Below are 27,228 nucleotides of genomic sequence, written 5' to 3'. Positions count from 1 at the left end.
ACCAATCCTCCACCACGTCGTGTTGCTCCAGCTGTCTTTATCCTACTGACTTTTGTTTCTTTGTGGCACCAACCTTTCACCTTCACCTATTTAGTCTGTTGGGGCGCCACAGATGATCTGTCGACCGTCCCTCTCCATTCCATCTCTGGCTTTTGCTTTGGACAGGCCCGTCCATTTCTTTATGTTCTCTTCCCATCGCTTTCACTATCTCTTCTTTTTCTTGGTACTGTTCCCTGAAGGAAGGTCTCTGTGAGCCGTTAGGACCTTGTAACATGGCCACTCCAAATAAACTAAAAAGAAAGCGACGGATCAATGAAAATAATAAGAAACAAACCCAAAAAAGTTTCGATGATAATTTATTTCTTCGGAGGGAAGACAAAAAAAAAAAACTTCTACTGTGTACATGTCATACACTTGTCGCTGAAAACATTCAACCGATATACATGTACACCAATGTCATGACACATATGCACATACGCTGAAATAGGGTCCTTCACATACACTCTTGTCTGTAATATCTACACATTTATAGGTCACAAGCGAATGCATAGGAAAGAAAAGAAATACACATTTCAAAAGCAGACTTTCAGTATATAAATATTTATACAATTTTGTTTGTAAGGGATAAACAAAGGACAATGTTTCATTTCGTTACCCTGGCAACGACCTCATTCACCACTTCCGGAAAAAAATACACCAAATGCGCATGTTCCATAATGTAATAAAAACAACAACAAACACACAAACAAACTGCAGTACTGTAAAAAAATAACAAACTGTAGTAATGCCAGGATCATATCTGGACCATTTCAAAGTAGTTCTAGAAGTGTGGCACATCTAGATCTAGGAAATAGACCAATTCCACTGCTCATTACACCAAGGCCCCTCTTGTCGTTAGGTTTGAGTTAGAGGTTAGACCATCACATGGCTTAGGCTTATTTTCACAAAGCTTATTATAACTCAGTCTGTCCGTCTGGTGTAAATCTTGAACACGTTATTTCTCCAGCTCCCAAATTATGAGTCAAGCTGAAAATTTGCGAGTCATTCATTATCGATGACAACAAACGAATCAGTCAAAACATTAACCAACTAGTTGATTAATTAGTTATAATAAATTAATTGTGTTTTATGTTAAAAAAGGGTGATTCATCTTGCAGTATTGATAGCTTTGGCAGTAATTGTGGGGTGCTTTCCCATATATAAGCCTAGTTTGTTTGTGTTTTTTTTCCCCCAAAGTATTTTTTAATATTTTACTGGTTAATCGCCCAATTTTATCTTATTGTTTTGTGTTTCGAAATAATAGTAAAGATTACTGACCTATAAAAATATAGACTGGTCAAGGCCTTTTTTATCAAGCTAATTGGAGATTTTCACGACAAACTAAACAATGTCAAGGACGATCATTTGAAATTCACTGTTGCCAACTCAATGAAAATAAATGGATCAATAGTTTTAGAAATTTTTAGCAGTATTAATGAAGAGTTCTTATCAAATCTCATTTATTAATTAGTCAGTTCCATATTTGTTTTAAAATAATTGTTTAAGTCCTAGAATAAAAGTCAACTGCTTCCTCCATATTGAAATCATGTTGTGTTAAAAGATGATGCTGAAATTGTGCACTCAAATTCTCTTTTTAAAATCAAAGCTTATCAACACTTTCTTTATTTTGTACGCCGGATACACCAAGACGTTTGCTATTTAAAGCTTAGTTTCTCGGCCATGTTAGAAAATCTCAAGTTTATTCAGCTCTATGGAACGAGAAATTTAAAAATATTTTTTTTCCAGGCACGGCCTGTATAAAAAGACAAAAACATAAAGCTTTCTAGTAGATTTAGATGTAAAACTAAAATGCCTGCTATCGTTAAATAAGACAAACCCTTATAAAAAGTTATCCTTTAACCTTTTTTGTCGTTTGATTCGCGCCAGGCGACAAAGGAATTGGCAATCAGACGCTGATCATTTTCTTAGAATGTTTTGACTCTTAGATTTACCAACTAGAAGCAACTTTGAGACGTCTGGCATATACCAAGAGTTCACTCACTGTGCTTATAGATCTATATTAAACAAGATCAAAAGACTGCTGGACTTTCACCCATCACGTTAGCCAGTCATGCATCCATTGCCCCACTTTCGCACTCTCCCAATATCGACAAAACGTTCAGAATGAGTGTAACATGAACATTGGATCAGAAACACGGACATCATTCATCCATTCATTAGCCACTCTTGAACAGACCCACTTTGAAACGGTCCAGTAAAACAAAGGAGTCAAAATTGGGTTGGGGGGTGGGGGTGTCTGCATATATCACTGTATTAAAACTTTCATCATGGCCTGGCTGCTCCACGAACACTCGTTACGTTCACAAAAGTGATTGGTTAATTTTGAAAATGTCGAGTACCACGTCACGTCTCGTGGATTTGCTCCTTGTATTAATCCCACTATTACTTCTTAATACACACTCATTATTATCCGTCAAATGTTATTAGTTAAGAGGACACGAACGGGTTAATTTGAATATACACATTGCGTCTTTCGTTGTGGTATAAGCTGAGCCATCCAGTTCAAAGATTTGACAAATATATTCTGATGCCGGGGCCCAGCCCTTTTGCATCGATACTAGGATCCATTAAGTCGTATAGCGTAGAAATATATATTTTTAAATACAAAACGGTTATATGGTCTCTTGGGATAGAATCGATTCCTAAAGACATGAAGCTTTGCCGGTTTAGCATTGTATGTCGCCCTGCCTGCTGGCAGAGTCTTTTTGTTTTCGTGCTATAAGCTCGGTCTCGATTCGGAAAGGGGCAGAGTTCATCTCCATGGCGACGACCTCGTCCGGGATTATGTGCGGCTGGAAATCGCGGAAACCGCGAAGTTCGTGAGCACTGGTGCACGCTGGCGAGTCGCCGCTGGGCGAGTGTGGCCTGTGGTGATGATGGTGGTGAGACCTCAGTGGCGTCGTCTCACCCGGTGGAGGCGGGGTCGGACAGCAGTGCCGGCATGGGACAATCGAGTTGGGCAGCCCTGGGTCCGCAGGGTGGTGATGGTGGTGGGGCTCGCCGCCACTGGTGGAGCACCCGCTGCACTCCCCAAGGGCGTGGGCCGCGCCGCAGTGGAATGCGTCGTCGGCGTCGATGGAACTCTGCCGGGAGGCGTCCACCTGGTCATCGTCCTCGTGATGGTGATGCAGGTGGTGATGGTGGTGGTGGAGCTGCTGCTGCTGCTGCCGGTGCTGTGCCATGAGAAAGGCGATCTGCGCGGCCGTGAACTGATCCCTGTCGCAGTACATGAACCGGGCGAGCAGGTTCAGGTTCCGGTCAAAACATATAAGGATAATGGGCTCGACTAAAGCTTCTGTCCAGGCGATGAAGCTGAACGCTTGATACACCTGGAGAAGAAACAAAGAAAGAGAATCATTGCTATGACAACGTTTACAGGAAGCATGAAAAACAACAACGTGAAAAGTCAACAACAAAACAAATATGCAAGAAATAACTCATAAACGAAAGACTGAGTATCAATGCTGTCAATGGAAATACAGAAATGAACGACATCGTGAAAATATCAGAAGGTCGAAGGAAAAGAAACTTTTGAAATCCCAATGAACGGAAAGTGGCACAATGTCATATAACAACAAATGGAAGTTCCCGCTCGATTCATAGTCAACACATCGGAAGTAAAACTTGTTGTTTTCGCGTGGTGACCGGGGTCTCCATAACGATGTAAGGAATTTTCGTAGCTAGCTTCATGGATTGGTGAAAGGATGTTGATGACAAATATAACTAGAGGCATCTTACAATTTACTTTATACACGTCATCAGCAGGGTAAAAAACAGTAAAATTAGCATGACATTGAAATTATTATTTTTTTTTTAGAATAAATCAGTTTTAATTTAAAGGTGAGCCAGAGATTCATTCAGGAAGAGAGTGTGTACATCTCCATTTATGAAGTTCTTTTTAAAACTTTTTTTCCCCCCATACCGCCTTTAGTCGCTGTGGATATTTCTACCATTTCCAGTTTTCATTAGCTTACACCCGTAAAGACAACTGATCATGTTTAACATTTCTAACCACATGTCTTAAAGTTGTTTTTTTTTTGGTCTTAGTTTTGTGTTTAAAAGTCGAAACAATTCTGAAGGGAAAAAAACGTTGTATTAGAAAATTATTAAAAGCAATTAATGGAAAACTATAATAATTATTTAATTTTTTAAAGAAGACTTTTGTATGCTACTTTCACGTGCTAGATGAACCTAGAATAAATCGCAATCAGAGTATATTTTTTATGGCGCTTTTTGCCGATTTAGTTTTAGTTTTAAGGTTAGTAAATAAAAAAAATAGCCTCCGTATGTACAACTAATATTATTGTATTGGCGTCGATTGGAAAAAGAGATGACTCGCTTTTCAGTTTATAAACTTTATATACTAGTTCCTCACCTTTGGCGAGACCCGGAAGTGCATGTCAATTAGGATAAGAAGGAATAACGGGTACCAGCAGAGGGCGAAGGCTATGGCCGTGATGACGAAGATTTTGGCCCTGTGCATGGCCTCTTGAGTCATCTCCTGGACCGTACAGGCCGACGGCTTGCGTGCCATCTCCTCTGTAATGGTGATGGAATGGCGGACCAGCATGGACACCCTGTTGGGTTTGTTGAGCTGGATCTCCTTGTAGAGCTTGCTGAGGAAGTGGCCCACGCCCACGAAGGACAGGGTGATGATGACGATCCACATGACGTTGGCCACGTAGCCGGTGATGTTGCCCAGCTCGAAGGCGCAGCTGCCGATGTGCGGGTTGTACTTGATGGCGCCGCCGATCAGGGTCGGCCCCAGGTGCAGGATGACGCTGGTGATGTACACCACCAGCAGGCCGAACATGATGCAGCAGCTGGTGCCGTGCGAGTTACCGCCCACGTTGATCTCCCCGAAGGTATACGCCTCCGTGCAGATCATGGCCACCATGTTGACGGCCGAGGTGGTGACCAGCACGATGTAGATGGACCCTTGCAGCCTGCAGTTTTGTGGTGGGCTCTTCTCGTCTGCTTCGGAGAGGAGGTTCAGGCCGAACGGGATGCAGAAACCCGCTTTCAGTAAGTTCAGAAACCCAGAATGAACGAGAAAGGCGCTTGTCATTCTGTGGAAACATAAAGTTAATTTAAATATTTTCTTTCTATCGTTTTAAATGGGCAAACATTCATTGGTATTTATACCTCAAACATGCAGAATTAAAAGATATTGAATGGGAAGAGCCATAGCCCATTAAACATTGCCACATGTTAAGGTGAAACAGGAAAATAGGATTTAAAAAAAATAATAATGTGTCGCCTGGAAGCTTCCAGTTTCTACATAGTTTGAGAATTCAGAAATTGTTTAGAAAAAGAGATATACTCAAAATGATAACATCAGAAATGCATTGCCTGATCAACACAATCTCACTGTAACATCAAGACATCGTTTTCACCTGGAACTCAAACATATAGCATGACATCTGGCTCAAGCGTATAGTCTCACTAAATCATCAAGTCATAATCTATTGATGTAAAAAAAAAATAGTAAAGTATTCTTTTCAGACCTTGCGATCTATAGGGCAGATGATGTAAAGGTCATCTGTTGCTGTGGCCCACGGTTAACGAGGGTGTCATGTGGCCAGCACAACGACCAACCGCCTTTACTTTTCCCCAACTAATGTCAGGTACCCATTAGAGCTGGGTGGACTCAGAGGTGCCCAAATATCCCGAAATGAAAAATCCCAGTCTTCTCCCGCCACATGAAAATTAGAGATTTATCGATTTCTGCGTTAACAACATATCAATAGGGGAGATAAGCTTATTATCTTGGCCCGGAAAAAAAAATCTGTTCAGTCAATTAGTTTCAAACTTCATGTTCAGTCTACTTTTGTGAATCTATTATCGAAATGAAGTTCTATTGTGTATTAATGAACTGTGTTCAATCTACTTGAAGATTGAATCGTTTTAGTACATAATGAGGGATTCTGTTATTTATACATCGGACGTTGGGTCATAAGATTTAACTTCAGAGAATATAAGAACGTATTCACCACTCAATTCTTTTGGGACACTTCTAAACTAAGAAAATGTATTGTTCGTTATCAAGTTTAAAATTATTATAATCAAAGGGAAATACAAGAAGAAACAATTGAAGATAGCCTTTGGTAGTAAGTAGTGGAAGTTTTTTAAAACCCCCCTTCTTTTTATTGCTTTTTGATCTGTTGGCCTCTCCCACGTTGACCCCCCACTGACCTTCTGAGGTTCCTCCGGATAAATATCATTGTGATGACGAGTATATTGAGGGCCATCCCCAGACTGCCCACAAAGAACAGGTAGTAGGCCTCCTGGCTCTGCGTCTCTCTCTGGTCCATGGCGACAATGTGCGGTCCGTCCACTGCATGACCCTGCGCGGCTCCGCGGCTACTCAGCCAGACCTCAGCCTCGTCTCTGCTGGAGTTGTGCAAGTGGGTCATGGGGAGTGCCGCCGGCCGCTACAGTCCAGGCCTCGTGTGTACAATGAAGCATCGCTAAGGTGAAGAGAAATAATAAAACAAATTAGAGATACAAGACACCGACAGCAATGACAGACAGAGAAACTCTTTTGTCCCCTGGCAATCAAATCCTTGAATGAAATTGAATTATCTGATATAATCTTTTCACATGTAAAGTATGAGTGTGTCTGGTGTGAATGTATATTTTGGTTTTCTATAGTTATCATGTTTTGTTTGGTATAATGCACAAATTATAAGACAAATTCCATATGGATAATAAAGATTATTATTATTATTGTTATTATGTTGGAAACGAATGAGTATTCATTCTCTGGTGCTGCCATAGTCGAGTTTCGTTAAAGGAAAACAAAATTCATCGTAGTTCCTTTATCATTTTCCACTGAGGAATTTTCTGGTGATGTGGCAGTTCTGCAGCAGTTCCGCCCTCTGACAGGCAACATTATTATTATTATTATTATTATCGATGTGAACAAATTCTTTAGGATGAACTATAACATGATGATCGAGTGTTTTTTTTTTTTTTTAACTCTTTCTCTCCTAATTGACGATGCCAACATTGATTTGATCCCCGTTAAACTAAATTGATTTTGGATTTATAAAATTTAATTTGTGTTGTGTAAAAAGAGCATATAATTCAATACCAAATGTAACATTTTCTGATAACAAACAAAAAAGCTATTGAAGTTTAATCATAACAGGTTAGTGAAATATAAATAAGCATAATGAATAATACTATCGAAACGAGGAAAATAATTACGCAGAGAGAGTTAAAGTCAATTTTAGATGTCTTGTATAATATTTTTTTCAAGATCTTTCTTTACACTAATTAAGATACTAATAGTATTCCTAACAGTTAAGTGACCATTTTCCTATCTATTATTTTGAGTACTCTTCACCTATTTACAACATATTTTTTTCTTACCCCTAGCAACCTTTATACGACTATTTACAAGCCATAAACTTATATGCAACTATTTAGAAAAATTTTTTTTTCACAAAAACTATTTGTAATGTTGAACGGTTGAACAAACAAAATGGTGCAGCAATGAGCAACACATCGACAAGAAAGTATAGAAGTGAACAGTAAGTCATAACTAATTTAGAATTCATAATATAGTTATGAAAGTTTTTGGTTTTTAATTTCATTTCACCCTAAATACATACGGTCATTTGACACAAGTACCGCTGTCTCCTGTCTACCCCCCACCTTCTTTTTTAATTTTTTTTTCTCCGGAGAAGGCTAGCTTACTTGGAATCTTAATATGGCGGACTTCTTTTCTTTGCGTAGATATAAAAAAAAAAACAATCGAATCGGCTTTGCTGGTTATTCTATTTATTTACTAACATTCACATCCCCATTACTTTCCTTCTCCATGCAGATCTTCCTTTTTTCATCTCTCTCTCTTTCTCTCTCTCTCTCTCAAATCGAATACTGCTTGGACCTTTAATTAAGGTAATACATGATAATAAATCCGGCACTTGTTGACTCAATATTATCTAGTTTTACGTTTTACGATAGATGCTCATGCCAGTTCCCCCCCCCCCCCCCAATAATCTTTTACAGCTGATCAATTGCTCGTGTGCCAGCATCACTAACCGATGGTAGTGAACTATTGTCGTAAAACTTGATGTCATTCCCTAGCAACAATGGCAGGGGCAGTATCATGTGCGCTGACTGCTTTCTTTCTGATAGTTAACCAAGTCGTGAATCTCGTGCTATGAGATCAGAGTGCCATATTAGCTTCCCGATACTTGTCACTGACCGCTATAGCTGCTATGCAAACAATCCTCTGCGGCTTCATCGTTCAACGTGGGCAGTAATTGCAAGGGGCCGGAAAGCAGGATTTATCGGCCGGATATTGCCCTCAGGTCGTTGTTACGGCGTCACACGACAATTCTGCTACTGGGTGGTCATAGCATCTTTCGGTTTAAGACGTACTTTGGCGACCATAATGCAAAGTTCACACAAACTTATAACAGAAAGACAAAGATGCGAAACTAATTTCTAGCTGTGGGGTAGAGTGGAGATGAATCTATTCGTTAATAAAATCAATGTGTGCATCCTGGTTTGCGCACCACACCCCCCCCCCCCCACACACTTTTCGCCCCGTAACGCCTTCCTCACGATTTGGCCTACCCCAAAGCAGCGCTCACATCTGAAAGTTTTTAAGCCTGAGGTACATGGAGCCTAAAAACTGGTACGGGGTTGGGAGGCGTGTGAGTGTACCAACACTGGGCCCCGTCAAACATATTCGTTTGTGGCTTGTACACAGTCGGTTCAAACCATATTGATTTATATTGGGCCCAGTCGAACATCCTTGTGTCTTGCTTGTACACATGTTCAATCAGTTCAAACCATATTGATTTTCAGGTCCTTATATCCTAGCCCCCCCCTCCCCCCCCCCACACACACAGTCATTCACTCAGAAGTATATAGATGTATTTGACCCCCGCCCCCCTCCCCTTTTTAAAAGTATGTATAGTAGTTGTATACCATATCACCTTCCCGTTTGTCTTGTGACTTCTACGCACATCGAGTCCCCTGTGTTTCAAGAGAAGAAAAAAAAAGGAGGGGGGGGGGGCACAGCTGTTAACAGCTGTGGCTGTTTGTAGTTTTTGCTCGGGCAGAAAAGGGGTTAGCACTGAAATATTTGAAATCTCGTCTGAGGTCTGAAAGAAAGAAAACAAAGAAAAGTGAAAGAAAGAAATGAGTGAATGGTCGTGTCCGCCATCGTTTTCTTCCATGACCGTAAGAGAGACTAGATCTATAACTTTATTTGTCTCAGTTTCACAGACTAGATCTATAACTCTATTTGTCTCAGTTTCACGGACTAGATCTGTAACTCTATTTGTCTCAGTTTCACAGACTAGATCTGTAACTCTATTGGTCTCAGTTTCACAGACTAGATCTGTAACTCTATTTGTCTCAGTTTCACAGACTAGATCTGTAACTCTATTTGTCTCAGTTTCACAGACTAGATCTGTAACTCTATTTGTCTCAGTTTCACAGACTAGATCTATAACTCTATTTGTCTCAGTTTCACAGACTAGATCTATAACTCTATTTGTCTCAGTTTCACAGACTAGATCTATAACTCTATTTGTCTCAGTTTCACAGACTAGATCTGTAACTCTATTTGTCTCAGTTTCACAGACTAGATCTATAACTCTATTTGTCTCAGTTTCACAGACTAGATCTATAACTCTATTTGTCTCAGTTTCACAGACTAGATCTATAACTCTATTTGTCTCAGTTTCACAGACTAGATCTATAACTCTATTTGTCTCAGTTTCACAGACTAGATCTATAACTCTATTTGTCTCAGTTTCACAGACTAGATCTATAACTCTATTTGTCTCAGTTTCACAGACTAGATCTATAACTCTATTTGTCTCAGTTTCACGGACTAGATCTATAACTCTATTTGTCTCAGTTTCACAGACTAGATCTATAACTCTATTTGTCTCAGTTTCACAGACTAGATCTATAACTCTATTTGTCTCAGTTTCACAGACTAGATCTATAACTCTATTTGTCTCAGTTTCACAGACTAGATCTATAACTCTATTTGTCTCAGTTTCACAGACTAGATCTATAACTCTATTTGTCTCAGTTTCACAGACTAGATCTATAACTCTATTTGTCTCAGTTTCACGGACTAGATCTGTAACTCTATTGGTCTCAGTTTCACAGACTAGATCTATAACTCTATTTGTCTCAGTTTCACGGACTAGATCTGTAACTCTATTGGTCTCAGTTTCACAGACTAGATCTATAACTCTATTTGTCTCAGTTTCACAGACTAGATCTATAACTCTATTTGTCTCAGTTTCACAGACTAGATCTATAACTCTATTGGTCTCAGTTTCACAGACTAGATCTATAACTCTATTTGTCTCAGTTTCACAGACTAGATCTATAACTCTATTTGTCTCAGTTTCACAGACTAGATCTATAACTCTATTGGTCTCAGTTTCACAGACTAGATCTATAACTCTATTTGTCTCAGTTTCACAGACTAGATCTGTAACTCTATTTGTCTCAGTTTCACAGACTAGATCTATAACTCTATTTGTCTCAGTTTCACAGACTAGATCTATAACTCTATTTGTCTCAGTTTCACAGACTAGATCTATAACTCTATTTGTCTCAGTTTCACAGACTAGATCTATAACTCTATTTGTCTCAGTTTCACAGACTAGATCTATAACTCTATTTGTCTCAGTTTCACAGACTAGATCTATAACTCTATTTGTCTCAGTTTCACAGACTAGATCTATAACTCTATTTGTCTCAGTTTCACAGACTAGATCTATAACTCTATTTGTCTCAGTTTCACAGACTAGATCTATAACTCTATTTGTCTCAGTTTCACAGACTAGATCTATAACTCTATTTGTCTCAGTTTCACGGACTAGATCTATAACTCTATTTGTCTCAGTTTCACAGACTAGATCTATAACTCTATTTGTCTCAGTTTCACAGACTAGATCTATAACTCTATTTGTCTCAGTTTCACAGACTAGATCTATAACTCTATTTGTCTCAGTTTCACAGACTAGATCTATAACTCTATTTGTCTCAGTTTCACAGACTAGATCTATAACTCTATTTGTCTCAGTTTCACAGACTAGATCTATAACTCTATTTGTCTCAGTTTCACGGACTAGATCTATAACTCTATTTGTCTCAGTTTCACGGACTAGATCTATAACCCTGTATGTCTGTTTCACAGACTAGATCTATAACTATAAGTGTCTGATTCAATTTCACAGACTAGATCTATAACTCTATTTGCCCGATTCAGTTTCACAGACTAGATCTATAACTCTATTTGTCCGATTCAGTTTCACAGACTAGATCTATAACTCTATTTGTCCGATTCAGTTTCACAGACTAGATCTATAACTCTATTTGCCCGATTCAGTTTCACAGACTAGATCTATAACTCTATTTGCCCGATTCAGTTTCACAGACTAGATCTATAACTCTATTTGTCCGATTCAGTTTCACAGACTAGATCTATAACTCTATTTGTCCGATTCAGTTTCACAGACTAAGATCTATAACTCTATTTGTCCGATTTAGTTTCACAGACTAGATCTATAACTCTATTTGTCCGATTCAGTTTCACAGACTAGATCTATAGCTCTATTTGTCCGATTCAGTTTCACAGACTAGATCTATAACTCTATTTGTCCGATTCAGTTTCACAGGCTAGATCTATAACTCTATTTGTCCGATTCAGTTTCACAGACTAGATCTATAACTCTATATGTCTCATTTAATTTCACGCGATGTGCTCGATCAAAGATGCAGTGCAAACTGTAACAAATTAGGGCTAACAGCTACATAGACCTCGTTTCTCGTCTCCTAATTATCGTTCCATAAGGTCTATAGTGGTCTATAGGGTATTTAAAACATTATGCTTTTGATGTGTGTGTGTTTGTGTGTCAACATTAAAACGACATGAGTGTTATCTCCAGGACTGGTCTGTCATTGACACAATCCGAGATAAAATTCAATATGATGCGAGTGACACGGCTTCTCCCAATGTATTATGTTTTCAGTAGTGTTTTTTGTTACAAAGCTTATATCAACTCACACTGTCTGTCTGGTAAAACGTTTGAGCATGTGTTTTCTCTCTTTTCACATTCTCGGATCAAGTTGAAATTGTGCACAATTACTTATTGTACCTGACAAGACGTTAATCAATTAAAAAAACAAACCTTTTGGTTCATTAATTATTGGTGATTAATTATTTTGTTGGATATCGAAATAAGGGGAATACATTCTACTTAATGAGAGATGTGGATGTATATATGGATTTAATGCTCTTATTACGTTTTCACACTTTTTTTTCCTCACACTTCCAATTCTCGGATCCAGTTGAAAATTTACACAATTATTCATAGTCGATGACAATTCATGAATCAATCCAAAAATTAACTAATTATTTAATCAATCAGTTCGAATTAATTAATTTTGTTTTATATAGCAGAACGGGGGCTAAACCCTGCCATTTTCAGATGAAAAGTACCGGTTCTTTCCATTAGATACATTTTGTTTTTAAAAATATATCCTTTTTTCTATTGCTAGTTACTACATAGCTTCTATCAACTCACTCTGTCTGACTGGTACAGATTGTGTACACGTTATTTCTCACACTTCCCATTCTCAGATCTAGTTGAAACTTTACATAATAATTCATTGTCCCTAACAAAACATGAATCTTTAAAAAATAATTAATCAATTAAGGTTATTAGGGGTAATTAGTTCATTTTGTTTGATGTATTGAATAAGGTAATACAGCTTACAGTATTGGGAGATATGGTTATAGATGTGCAGTTCTTTCCCGTATACAAACTTTTTTATATTACTTCTTGAAAAATATATTTTTTTTACATTTTCCTTGTTTAAACAATTAATCCCGCCTGATTTTTTTTTTCATTTTGAAAGTTGAAACCTGTAACGAAACTAACTTCATGGTGTCTTGGGAAAGCCAACATGTAGCTAGAGTAGCAGGACGAATGGAATGACCAACTGTAAAGAATATTCCCTCGCTTTAAGAGCCATTTGATGAGCTATAAAGAATCTCCCTCGCTTTAAGAGCCATTTGATGAGCTATAAAGAATCTCCCTTGCTTTAAGAGCCATTTGATGAGCTATAAATAATATTCCCTCGCTTTAAGAGCCATATGATGAGCTATAAAGAATATTCCCTCGCTTTAAGAGCCATTTGATGAGCTATAAAGAATCTCCCTTGCTTTAAGAGCCATTTGATGAGCTATAAAGAATATTCCCTCGCTTTAAGAGCCATTTGATGAGCTATAAAGAATATTCCCTCGCTTTAAGAGCCATTTGATGAGCTATAAAGAATCTCCCTCGCTTTAAGAGCCATATGATGAGCTATAAAGAATATTCCCTCGCTTTAAGAGCCATATGATGAGCTATAAAGAATATTCCCTCGCTTTAAGAGCCATATGATGAGCTATAAAGAATATTCCCTCGCTTTAAGAGCCATATGATGAGCTATAAAGAATATTCCCTCGCTTTAAGAGCCATTTGATGAGCTATAAAGAATATTCCCTCGCTTTAAGAGCCATATGATGAGCTATAAAGAATATTCCCTCGCTTTAAGAGCCATATGATGAGCTATAAAGAATATTCCCTCGCTTTAAGAGCCATATGATGAGCTATAAAGAATATTCCCTCGCTTTAAGAGCCATATGATGAGCTATAAAGAATATTCCCTCGCTTTAAGAGCCATATGATGAGCTATAAAGAATCTCCCTCGCTTTAAGAGCCATATGATGAGCTATAAAGAATATTCCCTCGCTTTAAGAGCCATATGATGAGCTATAAAGAATATTCCCTCGCTTTAAGAGCCATATGATGAGCTATAAAGAATATTCCCTCGCTTTAAGAGCCATATGATGAGCTATAAAGAATCTCCCTCGCTTTAAGAGCCATATGATGAGCTATAAAGAATATTCCCTCGCTTTAAGAGCCATATGATGAGCTATAAAGAATATTCCCTCGCTTTAAGAGCCATATGATGAGCTATAAAGAATCTCCCTCGCTTTAAGAGCCATATGATGAGCTATAAAGAATATTCCCTCGCTTTAAGAGCCATATGATGAGCTATAAAGAATCTCCCTCGCTTTAAGAGCCATATGATGAGCTATAAAGAATATTCCCTCGCTTTAAGAGCCATATGATGAGCTATAAAGAATATTCCCTCGCTTTAAGAGCCATATGATGAGCTATAAAGAATATTCCCTCGCTTTAAGAGCCATATGATGAGCTATAAAGAATATTCCCTCGCTTTAAGAGCCATATGATGAGCTATAAAGAATATTCCCTCGCTTTAAGAGCCATATGATGAGCTATAAAGAATATTCCCTCGCTTTAAGAGCCATATGATGAGCTATAAAGAATATTCCCTCGCTTTAAGAGCCATATGATGAGCTATAAAGAATATTCCCTCGCTTTAAGAGCCATATGATGAGCTATAAAGAATATTCCCTTGCTTTAAGAGCCATATGATGAGCTATAAAGAATATTCCCTCGCTTTAAGAGCCATATGATGAGCTATAAAGAATATTCCCTCGCTTTAAGAGCCATATGATGAGCTATAAAGAATATTCCCTTGCTTTAAGAGCCATATGATGAGCTATAAAGAATATTCCCTCGCTTTAAGAGCCATATGATGAGCTATAAAGAATATTCCCTCGCTTTAAGAGCCATATGATGAGCTATAAAGAATATTCCCTCGCTTTAAGAGCCATATGATGAGCTATAAAGAATATTCCCTCGCTTTAAGAGCCATATGATGAGCTATAAAGAATATTCCCTTGCTTTAAGAGCCATATGATGAGCTATAAAGAATATTCCCTTGCTTTAAGAGCCATATGATGAGCTATAAAGAATATTCCCTTGCTTTAAGAGCCATATGATGAGCTATAAAGAATATTCCCTCGCTTTAAGAGCCATTTGATGAGCTATAAAGAATATTCCCTCGCTTTAAGAGCCATATGATGAGCTATAAAGAATATTCCCTTGCTTTAAGAGCCATATGATGAGCTATAAAGAATATTCCCTCGCTTTAAGAGCCATATGATGAGCTATAAAGAATATTCCCTCGCTTTAAGAGCCATATGATGAGCTATAAAGAATATTCCCTTGCTTTAAGAGCCATATGATGAGCTATAAAGAATATTCCCTTGCTTTAAGAGCCATATGATGAGCTATAAAGAATATTCCCTTGCTTTAAGAGCCATATGATGAGCTATAAAGAATATTCCCTTGCTTTAAGAGCCATATGATGAGCTATAAAGAATATTCCCTCGCTTTAAGAGCCATATGATGAGCTATAAAGAATATTCCCTCGCTTTAAGAGCCATATGATGAGCTATAAAGAATATTCCCTTGCTTTAAGAGCCATATGATGAGCTATAAAGAATATTCCCTCGCTTTAAGAGCCATATGATGAGCTATAAAGAATATTCCCTTGCTTTAAGAGCCATATGATGAGCTATAAAGAATATTCCCTTGCTTTAAGAGCCATATGATGAGCTATAAAGAATATTCCCTTGCTTTAAGAGCCATATGATGAGCTATAAAGAATATTCCCTCGCTTTAAGAGCCATATGATGAGCTATAAAGAATATTCCCTCGCTTTAAGAGCCATATGATGAGCTATAAAGAATATTCCCTTGCTTTAAGAGCCATATGATGAGCTATAAAGAATATTCCCTCGCTTTAAGAGCCATATGATGAGCTATAAAGAATATTCCCTTGCTTTAAGAGCCATATGATGAGCTATAAAGAATCTCCCTTGCTTTAAGAGCCATATGATGAGCTATAAAGAATATTCCCTCGCTTTAAGAGCCATATGATGAGCTATAAAGAATATTCCCTTGCTTTAAGAGCCATATGATGAGCTATAAAGAATATTCCCTTGCTTTAAGAGCCATATGATGAGCTATAAAGAATATTCCCTCGCTTTAAGAGCCATATGATGAGCTATAAAGAATATTCCCTTGCTTTAAGAGCCATATGATGAGCTATAAAGAATCTCCCTTGCTTTAAGAGCCATATGATGAGCTATAAAGAATATTCCCTCGCTTTAAGAGCCATATGATGAGCTATAAAGAATATTCCCTTGCTTTAAGAGCCATATGATGAGCTGTAAAGAATATTCCCTTGCTTTAAGAGCCATATGATGAGCTATAAAGAATCTCCCTTGCTTGAAGATAAAAAAAAAATGATTATTAGTTTTCTGTCTCGTGTGATCCCAGACGAAATGAACTAGGTTGTACTGCTTACAATTTGCCCGACTTCAGAAAGCTACTTACAAACAACGTATGACAACGGAGACACCCTGCACATCTACAAAACTATACAGTCTACAGTCTTATTTGCATCAGAGTCCTGGACCTTATATTCCCGCCACATCAAAAAGCCAAACTCCTTCCACCTACGCTAAGAAAAACTCATAAGGTGAATGGTTAGACCAGATATCAGACGTCAAAATCCTGCAGCTGTCACAGATGAATAGTATCCACAGTATCCACGCCACACCGAAAAGGTCCCAATTACTTTGGGCGGGACTTGTAGTCCGTATGCCAGACAATCGCCCCCCTCCCCAATTACTTCTTTATGGGGAGCTGGGTGCAGGAAAGCGCTCTCAAGGGGGTCAACACAAGGGTTACAAAGATACCCTAAAGAGCTCCCTCGAGGAGTGTGAGGTTTAGGTTCACGTCTGGGAAACAATAGCAGCTCTCGGTCGTGAGTGTCGGGAGTCTCATGATGTGAGGCATGGAAAGCAGGCAGCATGAACGTAGAGCCAACACAAGGCTGAGAAAAGAAGCAGGCCTATCTGCAACTTACCCATGCCATGCCATGTATTCGGCTTTTTAAAGCGAGGATTGGACTCCATTGCCATCTTCGAGTTCATATATATACATCATATCTATATACAAATATTTCAAACGGCAAGTGAAACAGCTTACCTACACATTGTACAGAGTTGATTGTGAAGCTATTGATCTTTTTGTACTTCGGGCAGGTGTGTAAAGGCTGTGTGTTTGGGTGGGAGAGGACAGGAAAATTGACATGCCAGCGATAACTTGAAGTTACACACGTATGCCCTTCGACACACTCCGCCCCTGTTTCTCTTGGAACGAAAGTGTCCCAACTTTCACATGGTATAATGCTCAAATTCGGGCATTCGTTATGTTCGTCATACTTATCTCTGAACATTTTGTGTGTGTCAGAACTTAACTAGGTCAACATTTTGTGTGTGTCTGAACTTAACTAGGTCAACATTTTTGTGTGTCTGAACTTAACTAGGTCAACATTTTGTGTGTCTCAACTTAACTAGGTCAATATTTTGTGTCTGAACTTAACTAGGTCACCATTTTGTGTGTCTGAAATTAACTAGGTCATTATTTTGAGTGTGTCTGAACTTAACTAGGTCAACTTAAAACTCGATCAATTCAATCTTGCTGTAATCGTTTTGTTCCGCGTAATATTGAAGTCATCTTTACTTATAAAAATCAAACAATGCAGTGGCCTCATTATGGACAGTGTGGTGTTAAGGAATACCTGTTTCATTTTTTCAACTTCCAAGTCAACAAGTTTCTAGAAAATAAACTGTTTCATTTTTTCTTTCTTTCTGTAGTGTTCAAGTGTCTTTGTAGTGTAAAAAAAAAATCGAGCCGACCCCTGTCTGACCAAATATGCTCCGTGATGAGTGATAGACCCAACACCGACACGTTAGTCCGAAGGTCCCTTATAAACTAGGGGTAATGATTCCCTGATACATGCCCGATTTCCTCTGCCCGGCGAGCCGGAGGCCAAGCCCCTTCTTATTCCTTCAACCTCCTTCATCCTGCTTCTTTTAGAATTAAATGTGCTAGGGGGAAAAAAGTGTTCTCTTTCCAGAGTTGATATTGATAAATGTAATCTATTGTTAGCGTTTGTTTATATAGTAGCGACAGTTTGTCTTCACATAGAAAACACACATATTTGGGGAGGGAAAAAAAAACCCACCACCACAGCCTTATAGTTGTAGCTGTTGAAGTGCACTGACCTAGATATAATGTCAGCTTTTCATCACTTTTAGTTTTTTTTTTGTTTTTTTACTTAGTGAACTCGAAGTGTTCATAAGGAATCAAACCCAACGCCGACTTCAGTTTTCACGGTCTTTGGGATACAAACAAAATGAAAGAAAGAGAAAAAAAAAACACGAGATGTTCACGTATTCATTTCTCACCTTCACCCTTGTCTGCCCCCCTCTCTCTCTGTCTCTGTCTCTCTCTCTCTCTCTCTCACACACTCTCTCTCTCTCACTCTCACTCTCTATCTCTCACTCTCTCTCTCTCTCTCACTCTCCTCGAATTATGTTGTGATATATCGCTTTATGTAAACAAGCAAAATATTAAAAATATGTTTACTTATATTGAGTGCCATATCTCTCAATATTGCAAGTTTTATCTCCCTCTTTTTATATACAAAACAAAATTAATTAATTACCACGAATTTATGAACTAATTGTTTGTTTTTTAATTTATACATGTGTTGTCATCGAATATGAATAATTGTACGAAATTTCAACTTGATCCGAGAATGGGAAGTGGGAGCAAAAAGAAAATAATCCACACAGACAGACGGACTGATTGAATACACGTTTTGTAATAAGCTTTGTAAAAAGACTTAATTTTGTATAAGAAGAAAGACACTTTTTGAACTGTAACTTAATCTATGTGTAGGGGGGAAGACACTATGTAGGCTTCAATATATGTATTGGGGAAAATACAGTGTTTTGAAGTGCACTTTAAGCTATGTATTAGAAGAAAGACTATATGTTAACTGCACTATAAGCTATGTATTGGGAAGACATAGCTCTAGACCGCACCAGATGGAGAGAGACAGTGACCAAGAAAGCTATGGACAGTGAAAGAACATGAGTCTCAGCCCAGGAAGAAAAACATACAATACGAAAAATGGCCAGCTCCTCTACCACCGAAGCAAAAGCCACCTTAACCTGCGATATTTGTGGACGGGAGTGTCTCTCCAAAATAGGGCTCCACAGCCACATGAGGAAGTGCGCGAGATGAACCATAGTCGTTCTACGACTGAAGGAGGCCAACAAAAAGCTATGTATTAGAAGAGAGACTATGTGTGTTAACTGCACTATACGTTATGTTTAAGATTCAAGACAATATGTTAACAGTACTGTAAGCTCTGTATCGGGACAAAGACAATGTCAACTTTTAGGGTAGATAGAACAAAAAACCCTACCTCCGTGTACCGGCACGTGATTGCTAATAAACCCGCCCATGAAGAGATCAATGAACGACTTGTTAATGGCCAGCGTCTTTTTACCTTCAGGCTTCGACTGACACCAGTTGCATAGGTTTGAAAGGATGGAGGGGGGAGGGGCGCGAGCAGCTCATCTTTAACCTTACATCATGTTTAGTTTTCTTTTGTTTTTCTTTCTTCCCCGAGTGAGCACACGCACGTGTAGGCGTGAATTTGATAGTTGTGTGTGGGTGAGAATGGAATGTGGGAAATGGGGGGGGGGGAGGAGATTCATGTTTCATTATATATATATATATATATATATATATATATATATATATATATATATAAGATTGAAGAGGTTGCGATACATTTACTTTCTGACATCTATGCGGTCTAGAATGTTGTTTTATTGTGCATTGTTATTGGGGTGGGGAGGGTAAGGTGTGGGTTGGCTGAGGATGTCGTGTGAACAGTTTAGCGTGAGAACAAGACACACGGCTGCTCGTATTGTGTTCCTTCTGACACACAGCACGCTCCGGTGTGTGACTACCTGCCTGCAGAACTGACACAACTTATGGTGCTTTCATACTGAGTGATGTTGCACATTGCAACTTATAGACCAGTGGTTGCCAAACCTTTTTTTTTTCTTTTTTGGTCTTCAGTTATGACCTTGTATTCTCTATAAGCTTACGACCCCCACATTCTCTATATAATGTTATGCCCCCACATTCTCTTTAATGTTATGCCCCCAGATTCTCTGTAATATTATACCCCACATTCTCTGTAATGTTATGCCCCCAGATTCTCTGTAATGCTATACCCCCACATTCTCTGTAATGTTATGCCCCCAGATTCTCTGTAATTTTATACCCCCCACATTCTCTATAATGTTTCGACCCCCAGATTCTCTATAATGTTACGACCCCCACTTTCTCTGTAATGTTACGACCCCCACGTTCTCTGTAATGTTACGACCCCCACATTCTCTATAATGTTACGACCCCCAAATTCTCTGTAATTTTACGACCCCCACTTTTTATTTTACGACCCCCACTTTCTCTGTAATGTTACGACCCCCCCCCCCCACACATTCTCTGTAATGTTACGTCACCCACTTTCTCTGTAATGTTACACATCCACTTTCTCTGTAATGGTACACATCCACTTTCTCTGTAATGTTACACATCCACTTTCTCTGTAATGTTACACATCCACTTTCTCTGTAATGTTACGTCACCCACTTTCTCTATGCTATGAAACATTTTAATTTAAAACTCAGTTTGTTTAGATATGCTCTTCAAATATTCGAGTTTGAAACATATCTCCACCAGGATTCGAACAGGAGTTCTTTGAATGGGGAAACTGGCACTCTTCTACCGAATTCATTAGTCTTTCCCACTTTCAGTTTTACCAAAATTACAATTTTAAACGAATGAAGCACCCCTTCCCATTTGTTTTGGGTGTGTTTTCGAAGACTTCACTTCTTGCTTGTGGTCAACTCGACAAGTTGATCTGGAACAGAGTTTGATAACATGTGTGTTTAATACAGCGTTGTGTGTTTAATACAGCGTTGTGTGTTTAATACAGCGTTGTGTTTAATACTGTGTTGTGTTTAATACAGCGTTGTGTGTTTAATACTGTGTTGTGTTTAATACAGCGTTGCGTGCTTAATACAGCGTTGCCCAAATGGGAGAAGGAAGGGTGGTATTATATTTGAGGGGGGGGGGGAGAGAGAAGGGGATAGGGTAGTATCGACCTTATACAAGCAATCAATTTCCCTAATATGGAGGCTCTGATTTCGGTGATGTTCAGGCGGGGCGGGGCCTCAAAAGATTGGAAACCATTAGTCTAATCCTTGAAACCACTTGAACATTAGATTTTTTTTTGTAAGCTTGCATTTTCTCAATTCTTGCTGATATCGACTTGTTCACAAATCCACCGACCACGCGCCGAGATAACTTCTCAAACTTGGGACTTGCATTTTCATGGGACTTTCTCTTTATATAATCGTAAACTAGCGCTTAGTTTGTCTAGCCTAAGACCTTGGAGATTTCGCAGTTTTGAGATTGCCTGCCTACATCTTAGTTATTGTCGCCATTTATATTTTTCTTCTAATGTATTCCTCGTTGAGCTATCTCTATATTGTTAGTCAAGTCATTTATACAGTTCCTCTTATTAGCTTGCAAACTCTTCATGGGTGGCAACAAAAATTGCGTGGAAACTGGATGGGTATTTCGAAAACGGCTCTAACGATTTTTCCTAGAAATTAGTTTATGTATATTTTTAGGAAACAAATTACTTGCCATTTGACCACAAGGCAAAAGCTCTGGTTTAACGGTTATAATTTTTCGAAATATAAAATCATATTTCAGTTAGGCTATTTTGAACACGCTTTCAGCGGGTATTCCCGCATGTGACTCGACGTAAAAAAAGTTACATAATTAAATAGACGTACTTGAATATTTTGCGCACCATGTTATGTAGACACGAAAAGGACTGTAATAGAAGAACTTGATTGTGCAACGCCCACTAGGCAGACTCCTTGCAAAAGTGAAACTTGACAAGAAATAGATGGCACGAGATTTTAGAGATTGCCATCAGCTTTATAAAGGAGAAATCGATGTTTGAAATAAAACAACTTTTTAAAAATGTTATTGGTTGTGTTTTGTTAACAAGGGCATTAATAAACCTGCGTATATTGTCGACTTGGGAGGAATCTGTGGGGATAAAACCCGACACACAACGGAATGCACGATCTTTAGATTTGCGCATGTGCAAGACGTAACACATGCTGAGAAGCACGCGCCAACACAGCGCACATAGCTACACGGAGAAGGGCCATAAGAAGTGTGTCACGTTTTGTCAAGGTTGGGGTGAGGGCCGATGAGAATAAGAAAAGAAAAAGGTATGTGTTTGGGAGGGGGGGATGAGGTGAGAGGCCACGGTGAGCAGACGATTGATTATCTGGCACATGTGTTTAAACATGTTTGCCAGTTTGGATGCTCATTCTTTCTGGTTGACATGCAATGGGGAAATTATTTTTGAAATACTTGTATTAGAATGTTATAAGACAGTGTTTCCAGTGGCGTAGCTAGGAATTTGTCATCTTTTGGGGGCCCGGGGGGGGGGTGACCCCTTTGGGGGCTCCTGCATTTTTGCGTAATAGTTAATGTAAAAAACAATTTCGAACACTAATTTGGGGGCCTCGGGGGTGCCCCCTCCTCCACCCCACCCTAGCTACGCCACTGAGTGTTTCCCAAACTGCGTTCCTTGGAACCTTAGTTTTCCACGAGGTCTGAATAGTTGTTTCACGAACTACTGGAAGAATTAACTGGTAGGCTACCACGTGAATAAAAAAAATAAGTGTTCCGCTAAATACTCAAAATGTGGGAAGTGTTCCGTTAAAGAAAAAGTTTGGGAACCACTGGTCTAAGATTTAGTGGGGATGGACGATGGGGAAAGACATAATGCCGTGAGGGACGGGAAAAGACGAAAACGAGCTTTTGTGTGTGTGTGTGTGGCCAAGTGCGGTTAAGAGTCTGGAACAACGCTGATGTGACGCTGCTAATTAGGACTAGCATTAAACTGAGAAAAGGGGGGAGGGGATCACAGTCACTAATTAAGTGATCGGAAGAGCAAGGGCTTGGAAAGCTAATCCACCATGTTTTATTTGATCTACTCTAGAACCTTAGGGCTAATGAAACACTTCTCTCTGGATTGGCGCTGTAAGATTGGGACTAACTCAAAAATGTCTTTGAGGAATTGCTCCAGAGGATTGATTCTGTTCTATGGTAATCGTAATCAAGATCTTCAACTCCGGTGTCCAGTTCCTATGCCCGTTCGGCTTCAATGATTTCAAGTGTAGCATTATTTTTTCGTCTGGTTAAGCATGAGGGTGCACATTTGTTTTAATGGTGTCTTTCTTGTTTTCTCAAGAGATATTTCATAAACACCAATTGTAACATTCTTTAAAAGTTTGATGGGATTGAATCTCCTGAAGTCATATTTTTCTAAAAAAGTCTTTTATAAAGAAATGTTCTTTAATGGAATTTATATTATTCTATAATATATTTCATATATGTTTTTTGTACTTATTAACGAGAGTTACTACCCAGACAATGTCATTTTCAAAAATAAGTTTTAGCATTGATTGTCAGTTAATGCATTGAATGTACTTTAGAATTGTATATTTTGTTGACAAATCACTCTTGGACAAATGTAAACATGTTGGTAAATATACAGGTTTTTATGAAGTTAGGACAAATGCATTGCATTAGGAGGACTCTAAGAACTCTAGGCCTATAGAAGCCAGCCTCCATCTGCCTGACTGAACATACTTCTGTCTGGGATGGCTAATATCCCAAGGCGCTCGGATTGAAAGCGAGGCCAATGGCTGAGTACACCGGGGGAATCTTCCCCGTATTCCTTTTCTGTACAACATCAGCCGTACAGTTGTCTGCCTTAAATAAAAACGGTTCTTTGAGGAACGATGTGTGGATAGTGACATGTTTGTTAGAACTTTCTTCCATCCCCGACAGTGCAATGGACTCGGGACTTAGGCACCCTATATATAAACACACAACAATAGACCAGCGAAAGTTTTTAGACAAAAAAAAATAGAATCATGCCGAGCAGAAAATGAAAGGCCAATTGCTTCTAAGTTATAATAATAACGTCTCGACTACCCCCCCCCCCTCCAGCTTCTCTACGACTACGTCTCGATTTCCCCAGCCCTCCCAAAGTCACCTTTCTTCACCATTCATCCCACAGTTAGCACCCACCAGACAACTAGCTTGGGAACCACTGGTTTCAATTTAATAACGTGTCAGCAGACGATCTGGTACGCAAAAGTCGACATCTTGTTAAAGCCAAAAAAAAAAAAAAAAAGTTGACCTAATAAACATAGCGAGCCGCTTCCGTGGCCTTCTCTAAATAGACATTTTGATATCTAAGGTGAAGGAGTACACTGATAGGATACACAGTGGCAGGATTGCTGGGAATTTGCCCAGGACCTAAACATAAAATCATCTTGAAATTTATGTTATACAAAATTAGACAAACCACCCCATTGCCTCAGCTAAAAAAAAAAAGGTCACGTTTAAAATGTGTGTATATTATAAACTCTTGTCAGTTGATAAGTTACATTGATAAATTCCTGAGAGGTTGGGGGGGGGGGGCTTGTTTTAGATGAAAAAAACAAACTATCTATAGTGGTCAACGTTTTGAAGGGCTGTCAGTGAAGCAGCGACATCGCCGTTGTATAAAGTAAACTGTTGAAGATAATGGTTTATGTTACCGTGCACGTGTTGTTGTTTTTTATTCCTGGAGAAAAAATATGAATGTTCATGTTTGACTTTGACTGTATCTGTGTGTATTTTTGACGTGGCCAAGTGTTGCTCCTAATCACTTGCGATTAAAATGTGTCTATTGCACTAGTAGTAATTTTGTGAGCCGCTGTTGATTTCTTGTTGAATGAAGGCATGTTTGAGAATTATAGGAGTAAATTAGGATAGGAGTTTGTAAAGGGGGAAACAAGTTTTCACTTTGAAAATCACTTGTGGAAGAAATGAGTGAAAACGTGAGACAACTGTGATGTCATGTCCAATAGAATTGGAAGTCTCACTTTAATAAGATAAAACGAAAACAAGCAGAATTATTTTTTTTTTATTATAACACAAAGCTTATCTAAGGGCAAAACTCCACATTTACAGGCATAATATCTCAATACTGCAAGAATTATTTCCCCTTTTCGATATCAAAGTTAATTAATTACAACTATTTATTTAACTATTTAGTTCATTTTCAGCGGCCCCCCGAAAGGGGAAAAGACGCTATTAGATTTGTGTGGCCTGTCTGTCCGTCCGTCCCGTTTAGATCTCAGAAAGTAGAAGAGAAAATGAAAATCGGACATCATGATATTTTTCATCATTCAAAGTTCTGATGCAAGGGCTACTTTTTTCTTATCCGAAAGTGAACCATCTAATTGTTTAAATTATATATACAAGCAGATTTTGTAAAAAAGATACACTACTTTTCAATGAAAAACTTCAGGGGAGGTCACAGACTTCTTCATTTATAAATCAAACTTCATTCATAGATTCGCGTATTGGTACAAAACATTTGCATCTAAGGTCACAATGGAAAAAGTATCAATGGATCATTATAAAATATATTTTCTATTTATTAACTAACTCATTGAATAGAATACGGATTCAAATGTTCTTTTTAAAAAGAAACGTGTCTTTGTAACCTGGTTTTAATATTGATTCATGCTTTGCTTGGAACATGAATATCTTTGCTAGGTTTCAAGGTTGTCTTTGTAACCTTGTTATAATATTGATTCATGCTTTGCTTGGAACATGAATATCTTTGCTAGGTTTCAAGGTTGTCTTTGTAACCTTGTTATAATATTGATTCATGCTTTGCTTGGAACATGAATATCTTTGCTAGGTTTCAAGGTTGTTTTTGTAACCTTGTTATAACATTGATTCATGCTTTGCTTGGAACATGAATATCTTTGCTAGGTTTCAAGGTTGTCTTTGTAACCTTGTTATAATATTGATTCATGCTTTGCTTGGAACATGAATATCTTTGCTAGGTTTCAAGGTTGTCTTTGTAACCTTGTTATAACATTGATTCATGCTTTGCTTGGAACATGAATATCTTTGCTAGGTTTCAAGGTTGTCTTTGTAATCTTGTTATAACATTGATTCATGCTTTGCTTGGAACATGAATATCTTTGCTAGGTTTCAAGGTTGTCTTTGTAACCTTGTTATAATATTGATTCATGCTTTGCTTGGAACATGAATATCTTTGCTAGGTTTCAAGGTTGTCTTTGTAACCTTGTTATAACATTGATTCATGCTTTGCTTGGAACATGAATATCTTTGCTAGGTTTCAAGGTTGTCTTTGTAACCTTGTTATAATATTGATTCATGCTTTGCTTGGAACATGAATATCTTTGCTAGGTTTCAAGGTTGTCTTTGTAACCTTGTTATAATATTGATTCATGCTTTGCTTGGAACATGAATATCTTTGCTAGGTTTCAAGGTTGTCTTTGTAACCTGGTTTTAATATTGATTCATGCTTTGCTTGGAACATGAATATCTTTGCTAGGTTTCAAGGTTGTCTTTGTAACCTTGTTATAATATTGATTCATGCTTTGCTTGGAACATGAATATCTTTGCTAGGTTTCAAGGTTGTCTTTGTAACCTTGTTATAATATTGATTCATGCTTTGCTTGGAACATGAATATCTTTGCTAGGTTTCAAGTTTGTCTTTGTAACCTTGTTATAATATTGATTCATGCTTTGCTTGGAACATGAATATCTTTGCTAGGTTTCAAGGTTGTCTTTGTAACCTGGTTTTAATATTGATTCATGCTTTGCTTGGAACATGAATATCTTTGCTAGGTTTCAAGGTTGTCTTTGTAACCTTGTTATAATATTGATTCATGCTTTGCTTGGAACATGAATATCTTTGCTAGGTTTCAAGGTTGTCTTTGTAACCTGGTTTTAATATTGATTCATGCTTTGCTTGGAACATGAATATCTTTGCTAGGTTTCAAGGTTGTCTTTGTAACCTTGTTATAACATTGATTCATGCTTTGCTTGGAACATGAATATCTTTGCTAGGTTTCGACTTGCTCTGAGACTGGGAAGTGGGAGAAATAACTTGTTCAAAATGTCTACCAGACAGACAGAGTTGATAGAAGCGTGTTCAAACAACGCAATGCATACAAGTACTCATGAACCAAAGAGAACTAGTGGGTCAGTCGGGACCCACGTTATGCCGGCTCAACAGACTACTCTGGGCACATCTTGTATGGCTCTGCTTAAGTGGTAGTCGCTAAGAGTGGGAGCGTGTGTAGTCAGTCGCACGCTTGTGTATGTGTGTGTGT

The 27,228-nt window shown here is 38.4% G+C and overlaps 2 protein-coding genes across 2 annotated transcripts in view; one reads left to right on the top strand and one right to left on the bottom strand.

Moving 5' to 3' along the window:
• LOC106056142 (protein MTO1 homolog, mitochondrial-like) overlaps positions 1-27,228 on the top strand; it is a 108,254-nt gene that overhangs the window by 19,999 nt on the left and 61,027 nt on the right. The gene's annotated exons all lie outside the window — the stretch shown is intronic.
• Positions 340-27,228, bottom strand: part of LOC106056154 (uncharacterized) — a 54,727-nt gene continuing 27,838 nt past the window's right edge. Inside the window, exons 2-4 of the mRNA XM_013212755.2 lie at positions 6,256-6,530; positions 4,436-5,129; positions 340-3,389 (exon numbers count right to left, since the gene is read on the bottom strand). Coding sequence (XP_013068209.1) covers positions 2,727-3,389; positions 4,436-5,129; positions 6,256-6,476 — 1,578 coding nt within the window. The 5' untranslated portion in view covers positions 6,477-6,530 and the 3' untranslated portion in view covers positions 340-2,726. The remainder of the gene's footprint in view (positions 3,390-4,435; positions 5,130-6,255; positions 6,531-27,228) is intronic.

The sequence above is a fragment of the Biomphalaria glabrata genome, chromosome 12, assembly GCF_947242115.1.
Source record: "Biomphalaria glabrata chromosome 12, xgBioGlab47.1, whole genome shotgun sequence".
Lineage (NCBI taxonomy): Eukaryota > Metazoa > Mollusca > Gastropoda > Planorbidae > Biomphalaria > Biomphalaria glabrata.
Note: the sequence above shows the minus strand (reverse complement) of the source record. Positions and strands in the feature narration are given on the sequence as shown.